Source organism: Eptatretus burgeri, chromosome 11 (assembly GCF_056783735.1).
Source record: "Eptatretus burgeri isolate ZD-2024b chromosome 11, Ebu_testis_v1, whole genome shotgun sequence".
Taxonomy (NCBI): domain Eukaryota; kingdom Metazoa; phylum Chordata; class Myxini; order Myxiniformes; family Myxinidae; genus Eptatretus; species Eptatretus burgeri.
The window spans coordinates 32,073,420-32,089,005 of record NC_140971.1 but is presented as its reverse complement, the minus strand read 5'-3'; the positions used below and the strand labels follow the sequence as shown (position 1 = coordinate 32,089,005).

The window sequence follows — 15,586 nt, the reverse complement described above, 5'->3', positions numbered from 1 at the left end:
GAAGAATTGATCTGTGGGGGGTTTTTTTTTTGCTTGCAATGTCGAGCTCATATAACGGCTAACACGCAGAGCATGATATAACAATAGGGAACAGAGACATTAGGAGATTTGTGGAAGGGAGGGGTACGCGGGGTAAACAAGATGGACACTACGGGGACTTTCAGGAAGGAAAGCAGGAAATTTGAAGGCGGTGGGTTTGGAGTGGATTAACGGGGGTAGAAAAGATTGTGGTTTTGAATGGGGGAAGATAAGAAAGAGACGGTGGTGAAGAGCTGTCTTGAAGACCTGGAAGGAAGAGTGGGATTGAAGAGAGTGTGGGAGTTTGTTCCAAAGGTGGGGGAAAAAAAAACGAGGAATGAAAGAGTGAAGGTGAGCAGCGATTCTTGATTTTGGTAGCTTCACCAGAAGGGGGTTGTCGGCGGATTTTCAGCGTCCTACAGAAATATGGGGGGGAGGAGGGGGGGCGAGGTCGGAGAGGAGACGGCAGAAGATAGAAAGACCACCGACGTGCCTGCGGTGAGAGAGTGAGAAACCCAATGACTCTAAAAGCTTTGGTTTCCACAGCATGAAGTCAAGAAAGGTGAGAGGCAGGAGCACCAGCCCAGAGGGGAGAGCAGTCAGTAGTCAATCAGGCTGTGGATGAAAGCTTTGTGTGTGGTGTAACATGAAAGATAAATTTTTAACTGTTTTGAAATATCGGGTACACAAGTCAAGTTACTGAGATGGTTAACATGGCAAGAGAATTCAGCCAATCACAGCCGTGATCTAATGAGGTCGAGAAAATCTCGTGAGGAATGGATATCTGCAATATGAAAACTAAATGGGCAAACACAAAAGTGCATGCACAGATGGTTGGTCGGTCGGGTGGAGCTCATTTTCACGTCACCCATCTCTGACCTTGTCACAAGGGCGGGGAACAATTGGTGGAATATCAAAACATTCTCTGTCACTCGGACATGGAGGAGCTTGCATGCATAGTCCATGAAGGACAAGTACAATTGGAGCATGGGCTGGTTCCTGCTCTCACCTCAAGGGGGCACCACATCAGTGGTACAGCCATGCCCCAAGAAATGATGCTACCTGCAGCCACAAGCAGAGATCAGAAAACTAGACAACAGAACAAAGAATCTCCTCACTATCCACAAAAAAAACCAAAAAACAGTGAATCCCGAGAATGTCACTGCCGAGGAAAGGAGGTGGCGGCCTGATGGAACTCAATCAAGTGCACAGAGCGATGACTGTGGAATTAGCAGAGTACTTGAAAAGTTCAACGGAGTACCGAATACAATTTGTGCACAAGCGTAAAAACAAGCCAGAAAAGGTATCTCTGACTCACAAGGAAAGTAGACACATGTGGAGACCATTCAGCCCATCATGCCTGCACCACATCAACAACACACTAATTTATCAACACAACATCAAAATAAGAATTTTTTTTTTATCAAGCTTTTTTCCCCCCAGGAGAGGGGGCATGGGCTTGGTTAAAAACACACACATCAACCACACAACACCCCTTGACGAGACCCCCACCAGGAGCACTCTGCACACATGCATACAATCACCCATTAATGCTCAAGCTACCTAAAAGTCCTGCCAACATCCCCATACCCCTCTATCTGCAACACTTCCAGGTATCGATCCAATTCCAATTTAAATTTATCTACTGTTTCTGCCACCACTACCTTTCCAAGGAGACCGTTCCATGCATTAACTACTCTGAGTAAAAGTCCCCTGCCTTGCTACCATCTTAACTCTCCTCTTCTTTACTCTCAAGCTATGGCCCCTGGTCCGATCACTCTCAACTCTGTTGAATAATTAATCTGCACTTATTTTATCAATACCTTTCATTATCATAAACATCTCTATCACATCTCCTCGTAACCGCCTCCTTTCTCGTGAATAAAGCCCTGTCTCCTTCAGCCGCTCCTCATAGCGTCGAGCTAGAGTCTAGTGGATTCAATCTAGTGGCCCTGCGCTGAACCTTCTCCGTGGCATCTATGTCCTTCCTGAGTTGTGGTGACCAAAACTGCACACAATATTCTAGATGTGGCCCTCACTAAATTCCTGTACAATGTTAACACCACCTCTTTTGAGTTATAAATGACCCCCCTCCGAATACAACCTAAAACCCTATTTGCTCTGCCTATAGCTGCCTGGCGTTGTGCTGCTTGCTTACCTCCCGTATCTATTACCACCCCCAGATCCTACTCCTGTGTGACACGCTTCAAAATGACCCTGTGCATCTTGTAATCTCTATTTTCATTGTTCTTTCCCATCCCCAACACCTTATACTTGCTCAGGTTAAATTCCATCTTCCAATCTTTTTCCCAATCTATGGAAGTATCAATACTTTCCTGTATCTGATCACCACCTCCTCTGCTATCCACTTTACCTCCAAGCTTTGTGTCAGCTACAAATTTGGAAAGCTCACTCTTCACCCCACTATCCAAATCATTCATGTAAATAATGAATAGTAATGGTCCGAGTACTGATACCTGAGGTACCCCGCTACTTCTTTCCCCCCAGCAAGACATCCACTCACAGCCACTCTTTGCTTCCAACCACAAAGCCAGTTTGCAATCCAATTAGCTACCTGACCAGCCATTCCACAAACCCTCACCTTGTCTAACAACCTCCGATGTGGTACCTTATTAAATGCCTTCTTTAAGTCTAGATATACCATGTCCACTGCCTTTCCCTCATCCACCCAATCAGACACTGCTTCACAGAACTCTAAAAGATTTGTTAAATAGGAACTACCTTTGGTAAACCCATGCTGACTACCTTTAATTGGTTTGTATTTATTTTATATGGTTCCTCATCTGGTCTTTAATTAATGTCTCCAACACCTTCCCCACAACTGAAGTCAAACTAACAGGTCTATAATTTCCCAATTCTTCTTTGGATCCTTTCTGTAATAATGGTGTTACATTTGCTACTCTCCAATCCTCCGGTACCTGTCCTGACTCCAGGGAACTATTGAAAATATCCGTTAACATCTCGCTTACCTGCTCAGCCACTTCCCTCAATACATTGACCATGATAAAAAAAAAATCCAAAAATAGGTGCGAATGTAAGATGTCACACACCAAACTGAAACAGCTACAAATACATAACAGCGCCAATGATTGCAAAAACGACAAAAGAAAAATATAGGATGAAATAGCAACAGATTCATAGTGACAACTGGGAGAAAGATAAAAGAGCAGGGAAATATATCAAAAAGATTAAAAAAAAACGGACAGATTGTGGAAAGACAAAGAGGTCAGCTCAAGAGGTCAACTCAATCACCGACACGAATGGCTTTAAAACAATGGCAGGACTGAGCCAATTGGACAAGTGTAGATTCTGCAAGGTAGATATAGAGAAAGCATGAGCCACCTCCTATCGGGATGTAAAAACAAACTCATGTCAGAACAGCTGTACACACAAAGGCACAACAAGGTATGTTGAGTAATCCACTGGTGCATCTAGAAATTTCAATATCCTAGTTCCACAAAACTCATGGAAGCACCAACCAAAATCAATAATTTAAAACAAGAAAATAATGCTCATATCCGACCTGATGATCCCTTCGAGCGTGAACACAGAAAACAATGCACAGCGGACCGAACATGGTACTCGTGTTCAGATACAAAAAGGACAAGAAGGCATTGCGAATTGAGGTTTCAGTACCCAGTGATTTCGGTCGAAATAACACAGAAATCAAGAAAATGACCAAATATCAAGACGTGAAAAATGACATGAAAAGAAAGATCTTGGAAGCCGAAGATCAATGAAATTGTACCAGTGATAATTGGAGCAATGGGAATAATAAGGAAGAACCTCACACAGATCTTAAAAAAAAACATCCTTGGGAACATTACCACAAACAAACTGCAGTTGGAGGCTGTCCGGGGCTCAGTGACGATCCAAAATGTTAGATGGACAAAGAGGTGGACAATGCTAGATGGACAAAGTGGCAGATAATGTTAGATCAGATGGAAATACAAGGTGGCAGACAATGTTAGATGGACAAAGTGGCGGACAAGGTTATATGGACAAAGTGGTGTACAATGTTGGATTAACAAAGTGGCGGACAAGGTTATATATGGACAAAGTGGTGAACAATGTTAGATAAACAAAGTGGCGGACAAGGTTATATGGACAAAGTGGTGTACAATGTTAGATAAACAAATGTTGGATAAACAAAGTGGCGGACAAGGTTATATGCACAAAGTGGTGTACAATGTTGGATAAACAAAGTGGCGGACAAGGTTATATGGACAAAGTGGTGTACAATGTTGGATTAACAAAGTGGCGGACAAGGTTATATATGGACAAAGTGGTGAACAATGTTAGATAAACAAAGTGGCGGACAAGGTTATATGGACAAAGTGGTGTACAATGTTAGATAAACAAAGTGGCGGACAAGGTTATAGGGACAAAGTGGTGTACAATGTTAGATAAACAAAGTGGCGGACAAGGTTATATGGACAAAGTGGTGTACAATGTTAGATAAACAAAGTGGCAGACAAGGTTATATGGACAAAGTGGTGTACAATGTTAGATAAACAAAGTGGCGGACAAGGTTATGTGGACAAAGTGGTGAACAATGTTAGATAAACAAAGTGGCGGACAAGGTTATATATGGACAAAGTGGTGTACAATGTTAGATAAACAAAGTGGCAGATAAGGTTATATGGACAAAGTGGTGTACAATGTTAGATAAACAAAGTGGCGGACAAGGTTATGTGGACAAAGTGGTGAACAATGTTAGATAAACAAAGTGGCGGACAAGGTTATATATGGACAAAGTGGTGTACAATGTTAGATAAACAAAGTGGCAGATAAGGTTATATGGACAAAGTGGTGTACAATGTTAGATAAACAAAGTGGCGGACAAGGTTATATGGACAAAGTGGTGTACAATGTTAGATAAAGAAAGTGGCAGACAAGGTTATATGGACAAAGTGGTGTACAATGTTAGATAAACAAAGTGGCGGACAAGGTTATAGGGACAAAGTGGTGTACAATGTTAGATAAACAAAGTGGCGGACAAGGTTATATGGACAAAGTGGTGTACAATGTTAGATAAACAAAGTGGCGGACAAGGTTATATATGGACAAAGTGGTGTTCAATGTTAGATAAACAAAGTGGAAGACAAGGTTATATGGACAAAGTGGTGTACAATGTTGGAAAAACAAAGTGGCAGACAAGGTTATATGGACAAAGTGGTGAACAATGTTAGATAAACAAAGTGGAAGACAAGGTTATATGGACAAAGTGGTGAACAATGTTAGATAAACAAAGTGGCGGACAAGGTTATATGGACAAAGTGGTGTACAATGTTAGATAAACAAAGTGGCGGACAAGGTTATAGGGACAAAGTGGTGTACAATGTTAGATAAACAAAGTGGCGGACAAGGTTATATGGACAAAGTGGTGTACAATGTTAGATAAACAAAGTGGCAGACAAGGTTATATGGACAAAGTGGTGTACAATGTTAGATAAACAAAGTGGCGGACAAGGTTATAGGGACAAAGTGGTGTACAATGTTAGATAAACAAAGTGGTGGACAAGGTTATGTGGACAAAGTGGTGAACAATGTTAGATAAACAAAGTGGCGGACAAGGTTATATGGACAAAGTGGTGTACAATGTTAGATAAACAAAGTGGCGGACAAGGTTATAGGGACAAAGTGGTGTACAATATTAGATAAACAAAGTGGCGGACAAGGTTATATATGGACAAAGTGGTGTTCAATGTTAGATAAACAAAGTGGCAGACAAGGTTATATGGACAAAGTGGTGTTCAATGTTAGATAAACAAAGTGGCAGACAAGGTTATATGGACAAAGTGGTGTTCAATGTTAGATAAACAAAGTGGCAGACAAGGTTATATGGACAAAGTGGTGTACAATGTTGGAAAAACAAAGTGGCAGACAAGGTTATATGGACAAAGTGGTGAACAATGTTAGATAAACAAAGTGGCAGACAAGGTTATATGGACAAAGTGGTGTTCAATGTTAGATAAACAAAGTGGCAGACAAGGTTATATGGACAAAGTGGTGAACAATGTTAGATAAACAAAGTGGCAGACAAGGTTATATGGACAAAGTGGTGTACAATGTTAGATAAACAAAGTGGCAGACAAGGTTATATGGACAAAGTGGTGAACAATGTTGGAAAAACAAAGTGGCAGACAAGGTTATATGGACAAAGTGGTGAACAATGTTAGATAAACAAAGTGGCAGACAAGGTTATATGGACAAAGTGGTGTACAATGTTAGATAAACAAAGTGGCAGATAACGTTAGATCAGATGGAAATACAAGGTGGCAGACAACGTTAAGTGGACACAGTGGCGGATAATGCCAGATCAGATGGAGATACAAATCAAAATAAAGACCGATTACTGCACATTAGTACCAAGAAGAAAGCCAGACACACAGATAGACACACAGATAGACACACAGATAGACACACAGATAGACACAGATACACACACACACACACACACACACACACACACACACACACACACACACACACACACACACACACACACACACACACACACACACACACACACACACACACACACACACACACACACACACACACACACAGGTTTGGACCGACCCAGGGAGACGTGCATTAGACAATGCTACATGTACATGTAAAATTACTCGCGGACCCCGATACTCCACGGGTATATGGAGCGGGGACGATGCTACACGGATGGATATAATGATAAATCGCCAACAAGGAAGCTGTGCTCAGTGGAGAGACCTGCAAGCCCGTTGTCGGCTTCCAAACGAACACCCCACCCGGAAAACCGCTCAACGCCATCAACAATTCGTGGATCATCGTGCTGCTTCTGAGCGGGATCTTGGGATCATGATCCTTCAAGCGATCCAGCAACCGTCATTCCGTCACCGGACGTGACGTCACGCGTAACCCAGCCGACCGGCAACACTTCCGGGTCAGAGGTTACTCCGGTAATGTGCTCTCTCTATAAATATATATATATATATATACATATATAATTGTTCCTGCAGCATAATTTACCCTCTCTCTCTGTTTGTTCGTGCTATTTGTATTTATCTCACTTATTCTCGGCAACTTCACCGCAGCATTATAACTGCTACTGTATAAAACGATAAGGTAAATATGCGAAGCTCGTATTAAGGATTTAAGGAGATCAGATGAGGATCATAAATGTCGGTGGTTGGTTTAACGTTGTGCGATGTCCGACATCTAATTAATTACACCGTATAGATATTTATTTATTTATTTACTATTACAGTGTTTGTTCGGGATTTTGTTATGTCGACTACCTCGACTGCACCACTACCTCTGGAGGATGAGGATCCTGCGGAGCTGCTCCAAGCTCGGAGACACGTCGCCTTCTTCTCTCGCTGTTTGACTGCTCTTCCCGACAGTTTCGCCTACTTGGAGACGAGCAGGTGGGTTTTGAATACTCTTCATTGTGGTGGTGGTGGTGGTGGTTGTTGTCGTTGCATGGGGTGGGGGAGGTGGTAATGGAGGTTCTTCTTCAAATTGAAGAGGTCCTTGTACGTGACTGTGGTACTTGGTGCCTGGTTTCAACCACCAGGGAGTCACCACCACCAGTCATCACTGGTTTCAACCACCAGAGAGTCACCAGTCACCACTGGTTTCAACCACCAGAGAGTCTCCACCACCAGTCACCACTGGTTTCAACCACCAGAGAGTCTCCACTGGTTTCAACTACCAGAGAGTCTCCACCACCAGTCACTACTGGTTTCAACCACCAGAGAGTCACCACCACTGGTTTCAACTACCAGAGAGTCTCCACCACCAGTCACCACTGGTTTCAACCACCAGAGAGTCACCAGTCACCACTGGTTTCAACCACCAGAGAGTCTCCACCACCAGTCACCACTGGTTTCAACCACCAGAGTCACCACCACTGGTTTCAACCACCAGAGGGTCACCACCACTGGTTTCAACCACCAGAGGGTCGGTTGGCCGAGCGCCTCTTGGTAAAATCCTGAGATCCCCGAGTTCTCGTATCTCCATGTTGTAAACACTTGAGCTTGTTGATCTCTGCCGAGCCGTCGTTGATATTGTACGGCATATTAAGCCCGCTGACCATCCTTCTGTCCTCCAGGCTTCTCCATCGGAGGTCACGCAACTATTTCTCTTCACATCCAGGCATCATATCACCATGGTAACCACGGATGAATCCGTCGTCCCTTCTCTGCACTTGTTCTACTTGTTGCGCATCCTTCTGGAGATGTGGTCCCCACGCTGTTGATGCGTACTCTCATTCAGGTCTGACCGCAGTGTTACGGGCAGCCACCTTTACCTGAGGACTGCAGTCACCTAAAGCCCTTCTGAGAAAGCCGACAGTTCTGTTGGCCTTGCTGGTGACGATGTCGACGCGCTTGGACCTCATCAGGTTATCTGTGAAAGGTGTTTAGTTTTCGGTGTTCTGAAGGCTCTGGTTCAGCAGGGAGGATTCTGTTCAGTGAGTCTGCTTGGTCTTGCTTGCCATGAGCCCGACGACGGTGCATTTCAATTCCGTCTGCTCCCTTTTCTCCCACTGCCCAAGCAATGTCGTTTTGTGTGCAGCCTGTGGCTGTTGTGGAAACCCTGACTAATTGCTGGGAAGGCAATGGCAAACCACCTCGTTTCAAAGCAGCCAAAGACCCATCTTCGAGCAGAGCACATAATCAATCATTCTTCTCGAGCTCTTTCTGTTTTTTTTTTCACTCATAGTCGTTATATTTTCTATTTCCCCACTCCCTTGATGGGTGTGCACATCCACATTGAATGGTGTGCCTCCATTTCTATCTTTCACCGTCCTTCTTCCACGTCTTTCAAATCATCAGGTTATGAGGACCTCATAGGACTCCAGTTGAGGAAAGAGAGAGAGGGGTGGGGAGAGGAATGGGGTGGGAGGTGGAGGAGGTAAAAAGAGGGACAAGAAGGCACAGTAATTCAAAGGTATAAATTGGGTTGACCTGATAGTGTTGCCATCTCATAACATTGCAACCAAGGTTCAAATCCCATATGTCCATCGTCGACTAATGTCCTTGTAATTCACGTAAAACTAGGTGATGTCGACCAATGTCTTTGTCTTGCATGTGATATCTTACAATAATGTACAAGCTTCTCCATGAGCCTTGGACCAATGTAAGAATACACAATTGAATCAAAACAAAGGATAATAGTGTAAATTATGATTCCAAGTCTCAACAATAGCATTTTACAGAGGAGGTAAACTTACCTTTTGAGCCATCTCGTCTGAATTCTCTTCTCGACGTGACCATAAACTGTCGATTTGGTGCTTCCCAATCTGAGCGTTGCATCACAAAGTGCACAATCCCCTGGATGGATGTTAAGCTCGGTGTCCCATCCACTAGCATTAGTTGGTGGACACCAAACATCCCACGGCATCTTTCGTAAAGAGCAGGTGAGTTATTGCCGGCACTCTTAACAAATTATAAATTCCTGCCACCTTCAGTTGACTGTCAAGTTTGTTCTTAAAGTACTTGGGGCAAAATCTCTCCCCAGCCAACTTCACACAAGGGGGGAAATAATTGGGGTGGTCGAAGTAGTGGTAGTAGTAGTAGTAGTAGTAGTAGTAGTAGTAGTAGTAGTAGTAGTAGTAGTAGTAGTAGTAGTAGTAGTCGTTGGCGAAGAAGTACGAGATAAGGACATTTTGAAAAGCAATGGAATCGTGATAATGTTTTGTAGTTTCATTTGATTGAGTGATTTTCATTCCTTTCCAATGGCTAGATGCATTGATGGATAAGGGGAGGGGGGTGGGGGGATGAGAAGGTGATGGGAGTAAGGGGAGTGATTGAAGGAAGGAATTTGTAATAGTTCAGGATGCTAGGTATAACTAACTCTTCGTTAAAGCAACTAATTTGTTTGAAAACAAAAATTTCCAACTCAAAGATAAATTATCACCAAGGTTTTTACCTCTGCCACCAAAGGTGGACGGAGGTTATGCAATCACCCATGTTTGTCTGTCTATCTGTCTGTGAGCAGGATTTCTCAAAGCGATAAGGACAGATTTGGATGAAACTTGGTGGACAGGTTGGATGTGTGATGAGGATGAATTGATTAGGTTTTGGTGAAGATTCCGTGAGCTTCGACTTTGTATACAAGATCCTGATCTGGATCCGAAAATTTTTCAAGTGATTCCTCACCAATGAGAGGTAGGGCCAAAAATGATGTTATGGGTTCAGGGTCTGTAGGGGTCATGAGGGGAGTTCTCGGACCCACTTCCCAGCCAATGACCCTGAAGCCGATGGACCGCGGATAACTCCGTGGCACGATGGGTTGCGAAGCAACAACATATGCCATTTGAGACGCTTCATGAAGGTCGGGTCCGGCATCCAAATCCCGCTTTACCTTACCAGCAAATTAATCACCCTAGATAAGGACTGTGCTTCCCAACGCTCCAGTGCTGTTAATCAAATTGCCGAGCGATACTTTAAATGGAACGTTGGTTATGGCTGACCACAACAAAATGGTGGGGCTGAACCCCTCTATGCCTGGTGTTGGGCTTGGGATCCTAGGATCCTGAGTTCAAATCCCCCTTCGCTGTTGAATTAATACCAGGTGGGGTTGACTCTGCCTGTCATCCTTCTGAGGTCAGCAAAATGAATGCCAGCTTGCTGGTATCCTGTGTCAGAGTGGATTGTACCCATCCAGGTACAATCCCATCCAGGATTGTACCCAATAGCCAAGGAGACTGATTAGGCAGCACCAACACTCTGCACAGAGTATGGTCCCAATGGATGGATGGATGGATAGAACCCCCTCTTTTCTCACTATACACAAATTGTGTTCCAACCAATGGAAGAAGATGATCAGGCAGTTTGGGAAATGGTTTATATAGATCATCAAGGAGTGCGTATTTACAAGCAGTGTCACAGTTCAAGAAAGCTCTTACCCCTAGCACAGAAGCCCAGTCTTATTCAATCACTCTGTTTCTATAACACAGGCACCTCATTCATTCTGGGGAAACTGGGTAAGAAAGAGGTACAGAGAGAAGGAGAGAAAAGTTTGAGGCGTAGTCGGCCTCTCGCTCACCTGACTCAAGCCAGTGGGCTTATGTTGGTCTCAACAAAAGATAGGAGAGAAGGAGAAGGAGAAAGAAGAGAAGGGTAGAGGATTTAATGCACAGTGTAGGGAGAGGTGCAAATGGTGAATGCATGTCATACTTTAGAGGAAAGTGTGAAATGTGAATCAGTATCCCAGCCCTAAAAAGGACGAGGGCTTTATTGCGGATGCTCTGTGCATTAAAAGTGAATGCATTTGATTTAGGGAAAGCAAGAGACAGATAGCATAAATTAGTGTGTCGTTGCCAGCACGTTCAGGAAATCCCCGCTCCTTGGTCCCTTCGCCAGCCATCCGCTGCACCATGTTCACCAGCTCGTTCATCCTCGCAGGGTCAGTCCTTGTTGGTTCTCGTAGATTTCCCAGACATGCCAGCTATGCAGTCTTCAAATCTCCCGACTTGTATGGCGCCTGGGAGAGGCATGGCTTGGGGACTAGGCAGCCTCCAAGCTGCACTCCCAAATTATGCTTTAGCCTCTCCCAGGTTTGTCTCGCGCTATTCAAATCTGCCAGAGGGCTGTCTCCCCTTTGGCCAGTCCTGTATCCAGGCGATGTTCATTGGCTGAGTACAGCTCCTGCAGCTTTGCTGTTGATCAGGGAGAGGGTGTTTGCGGTCGAGGCTGGTGGTGTTCCCTCCCCCTCCCCTCGCCCCACTGTATGAGTCCGCAGTCCTTTATGCTGCTGTTTCGTGACTTATTGGTTCGTACCATTGGTTTTTTTTAATGTTGGAGAGGAGAGGAGAGGGGTTCAAGTGTTCTACACAAACATAACGTACATTTCCCCTTTCTTGTGATACGAGGGGAGAGTTAATTTAGATAGAGGATATACTACAGATATAACTACACTAGGGGAACCCTCATGTGTTGGTACATGCCTCCCCAGGGTCTCTGAAAACTGGCACAACATAGAGCATGATATCTCAAAAAGTTATGTACGGATTCTGACGAAATTTGTTGGACATTTTGGGTGTGTAACAAGGATGAACTTGTTTTTTTGGGGTTTTTTTTTTGTTGTTCAGTGACTCTTCTTCACCATTGAGAGATAGGACCAAAAAGATATATCGCACGATATTTCAAAAAATTGTGGACAGGTTATGACAAAACTCATTGTCTATATATTGCCTATACTGTGAAACCGTACAAATGTTTCTCTATGTCAATAAAAAAGACACAGTTGTGCTATTTAACAAAGGAAAAGTGGTTCTGGGCCAAGCTGGGTCAGTCCAGCCTATTTTGTTTACTACATTGGAAATTTTTATACCGGCACGGGTATCACTTTTTTTTGACCATTTTCGAAAAATACTGCCGTTTAATAAGAGAAGGGTATAAATATGTGGATATTCTACGTATTTGTGTGCTTGGGGTGGGGAGTGGTTGCTTTTTTGTGCTATTCGTATACATTTACCTTTGCAAACAAACAATAAAGTATACCTGTGTTGTAGCTAGCACATTTTAGGATAGATCGATTGAAAGTTGTTAACTCCACCTCTCCCACACCGCACCCCAAACAGGTTAACAATTGCGTTTTTTGCAATTTCTGGCTTGGATATTCTTGGTGCCTTGGATGAAGTCGACCGGGAAAGTGTAATTCGTTGGGTTTACTCTCTGCAAGTTCTTCCGGACAGACATGGTACGTGTTGCGTTTTGGAGCGTTCGGCACAAAGCTAATCCAACACTATCCCTGCAATGAATGCAGGAAGCTTTAATTGCCACACTTGTGTTTTACCTTGTTCTTCATGCCTTTCATTTGCAGAATCAAATCTGCACAACTGTGGCTTCCGTGGCTCTTCATATCTCGGAGTGACAGCTGGCAATGCACTGGTGAGCAATTTTGTACACCTTCAACATGTAAACTATTCGAGGTCATTTGGTGTGGCTCTATCTTGAGGTTTTTGTCTGATGTGTGCAGTATAGTATGAAGTGCTGCAGGTTGAATGTGGGTGGATGAGTTGTCAAAGACCTAACCTATGTAGGCATTACAGGTGGACAAAGACACCACCGCACCCATGTTCTGCTTTATATCCACGATATCACGATCTTGACCAGCGTTTGCCTCGCAGGCCACAGAGTTCGCGCATCCTTACGATAGTGCTCACATCACAATGACTTACACGGGCCTGGCAACCTTACTTATCCTTGGCGATGACTTGTCAGGAGTTAACAAGAAAGCCTGCGTCGCTGGCCTGCGTGCCTTGCAGCTGTCGGATGGCAGGTTTGTGAAGCATTTGACCATTCTAACAAACCAATCCAATAACAGCACAGACTTTGTTTAACAGAACAGCAATCAGTAGTTTTTAAACTTTCATGTAAACCTTTGTCACAGTCAATACTTCCATTTCATTGTGTGGTGAGGGGCATCGTCTGTTAGTTTGATGGCTTCAGCATGATCAGTGTTGTTTGAAATGAATGTCTTGAGAATTAAGGTCATCGAAATATTATTCGTAAAGATGATTATCTGCCCCTTTTAAGGGTGTTGCACATTGAGCATCATGTTAACCCTTTGAACCCTGAGCTCCTTGGACTTTCGGCTCCCCCACCCTGGCCTCCCTGGAGAAAAATCCGGTCACTCGGGTATATGGAGGTTTCAATAGCGGCTGGTAAAACGGCCGCTAGGGTTCAAAGGGTTAAACTGTTAAAAAATTTTTTGGCTATATTGTGTTTGGAAAACTCCATCGATCCTTAACACAGGTAAATCATATACGGTTTGTTTTACAACTGAACCTCCAAGATCTGTTATTCATGAGGAAATGCAAATAATGGTGTACCGTGTTATGTTGCGACAATTAGTATATCATTGGGGAAAGCAAATAAATGTGTGTCTCAAGCAAGAGCGTTTTTCCTGGTTGAGGTCGCTTCTCTTAGTCCTCCGGAGAGATCTGCTTCCAAAAACGAAATATTCGTTCTGGATTCGTCTGTGTTGCCTTCAATTTATGTTCTCTGTTGGTCGATTGTTCTTCGTATTGAGTGCTCACCCCTACGTATTTTTTTCGTGCTCGCTCTATTTATTTTGATCCCGTGTCTCAGAGTTGGATAGTTTTGGGCTCACCCCAAATGACCTCATTCCCAAGCACTCCTTTTTTCCATGTTGTTCAAGTTTTCTTTTTCCCCCCTCTCTCTCCCTCACCTCTTTTGGCTTGTTAGTTGTCCTTTTCCATTTCATCCCCATTTCCCCCTTCCTCTTCTTGCTGTATTTCATTCAGATTGTGTGCAGCTTTTTCATCGCCACATGTCCTCCCCCTCCCCTTGACCTCACTCTCACTTCTACTCTGCTGATGGTGTTTTCCCCCTTTCCATTCTGTTCCAGTCGATTCTGCTCAAGCTCTTCCACAAGCCTCGCCCATGTGTACCAAAAAAAAAGCCTCTGAAATTTTTACTCTTATCTTCCAATCAAATAAATATTTCTGATCATTATTAGATGTAATCCTCATTGCAAAATCTGCTTTTGCATTAATTTATGGAAAACAGGATGCACTTTTCTACTGAATGTAATGGATGTATAGATTCCTATATCACAGAATCGCTTGTTGAAAACGCTCTGCGGCATCACGGTTCGAGTGTCTGCGCTGAGTCTGGGAGGTCAGCGGTTCGATTCTGACCCTGGCAAAATCATTCCAAATAGTATGTGCCGTTTCATCGCTCGACTCTTACCGTTTAGACTCGTACAGGATAAAGCATGGAGAAAGCGCATAGGTTGGCATCCATGGAAAGGATGAAATCCCTCCTTAATTGCCCTGCTGAGAGCAGAGAGAAAAAACGACATCATAAACATGGCATCGCCAATACCTAGAATGCTCTGGCAAGTGACGTCACTCCTCCCCTCCCCCTTCTCCCCAAGCTCAGTGGCCGTGTTTTGCGAAAATGAAGTCCGGTGTTATCTCGTGTGTTTTCATGTGTGGGAATGATTTGTATTGCAACTCCTCCTCTATCTTTAAAGTCTGTAGAACATAAAATTCTGACTGGTGCAATAAAAAAACTAGAGGGGGAGCACTCGGTAGAGTGCAAAACCTCCGCCGCCAATACTGCTAGGTAACTCAAGTGAACCTGATATCCTATTCATTCAATTTGATGTCAACAGTGCTCACAGAGTTATAGTTTGCAACTTTCCCTTTTACTTTTAACTTTTACATACTCAATTCATTCGTCATAACTAGATTCCTTGAGACAGAAATTGATTTTACGTGGGTATATCCACCTGAAGTTCCAAAATCAGCCGCAATTATAATTTTGGAATGTTTTTTGTTGGAAATCACTTATAACATGTAGAAATGCAAAATAAAATCGAAATTTTTTTGAAAAAAAAGTTGCAAAAATTTTTTTTCTCCAACAATTTTTTTTTTGGGGGGGGAGGGGGGGTTGGAAGTCATTTAAAACATGTAGAAATACAAAAAAATTAATTCAAATATTTTTTAAAATTGGCCGCCATAGCGGCCATATTGGACTTTGGACCAAGTCCAAAATCTAATGGCATGATCCTTGGACCATAC

The 15,586-nt window shown here is 43.5% G+C and overlaps 2 protein-coding genes across 8 annotated transcripts in view; one reads left to right on the top strand and one right to left on the bottom strand.

Moving 5' to 3' along the window:
* Nucleotides 1-6,966, bottom strand: part of TUBGCP4 (tubulin gamma complex component 4) — a 57,773-nt gene extending 50,807 nt beyond the window's left edge. For all 6 annotated transcript variants that reach the window (XM_085845774.1, XM_085845776.1, XM_085845775.1 and 3 more), the window contains exon 1: nt 6,775-6,966. In XM_085845774.1, the coding sequence (XP_085701900.1) occupies nt 6,775-6,852 (78 nt within the window). In that variant the 5' untranslated portion in view covers nt 6,853-6,966. The remainder of the gene's footprint in view (nt 1-6,774) is intronic.
* PGGT1B (protein geranylgeranyltransferase type I subunit beta) overlaps nt 6,927-15,586 on the top strand; it is a 30,058-nt gene continuing 21,398 nt past the window's right edge. Inside the window, exons 1-5 of one of the 2 annotated variants that reach the window (XM_085845783.1) lie at nt 6,927-6,983; nt 7,292-7,451; nt 12,614-12,732; nt 12,856-12,923; nt 13,163-13,314. In XM_085845783.1, coding sequence (XP_085701909.1) covers nt 7,312-7,451; nt 12,614-12,732; nt 12,856-12,923; nt 13,163-13,314 — 479 coding nt within the window. In that variant the 5' untranslated portion in view covers nt 6,927-6,983; nt 7,292-7,311. The other variant, XM_085845782.1, reaches the window with a different exon arrangement.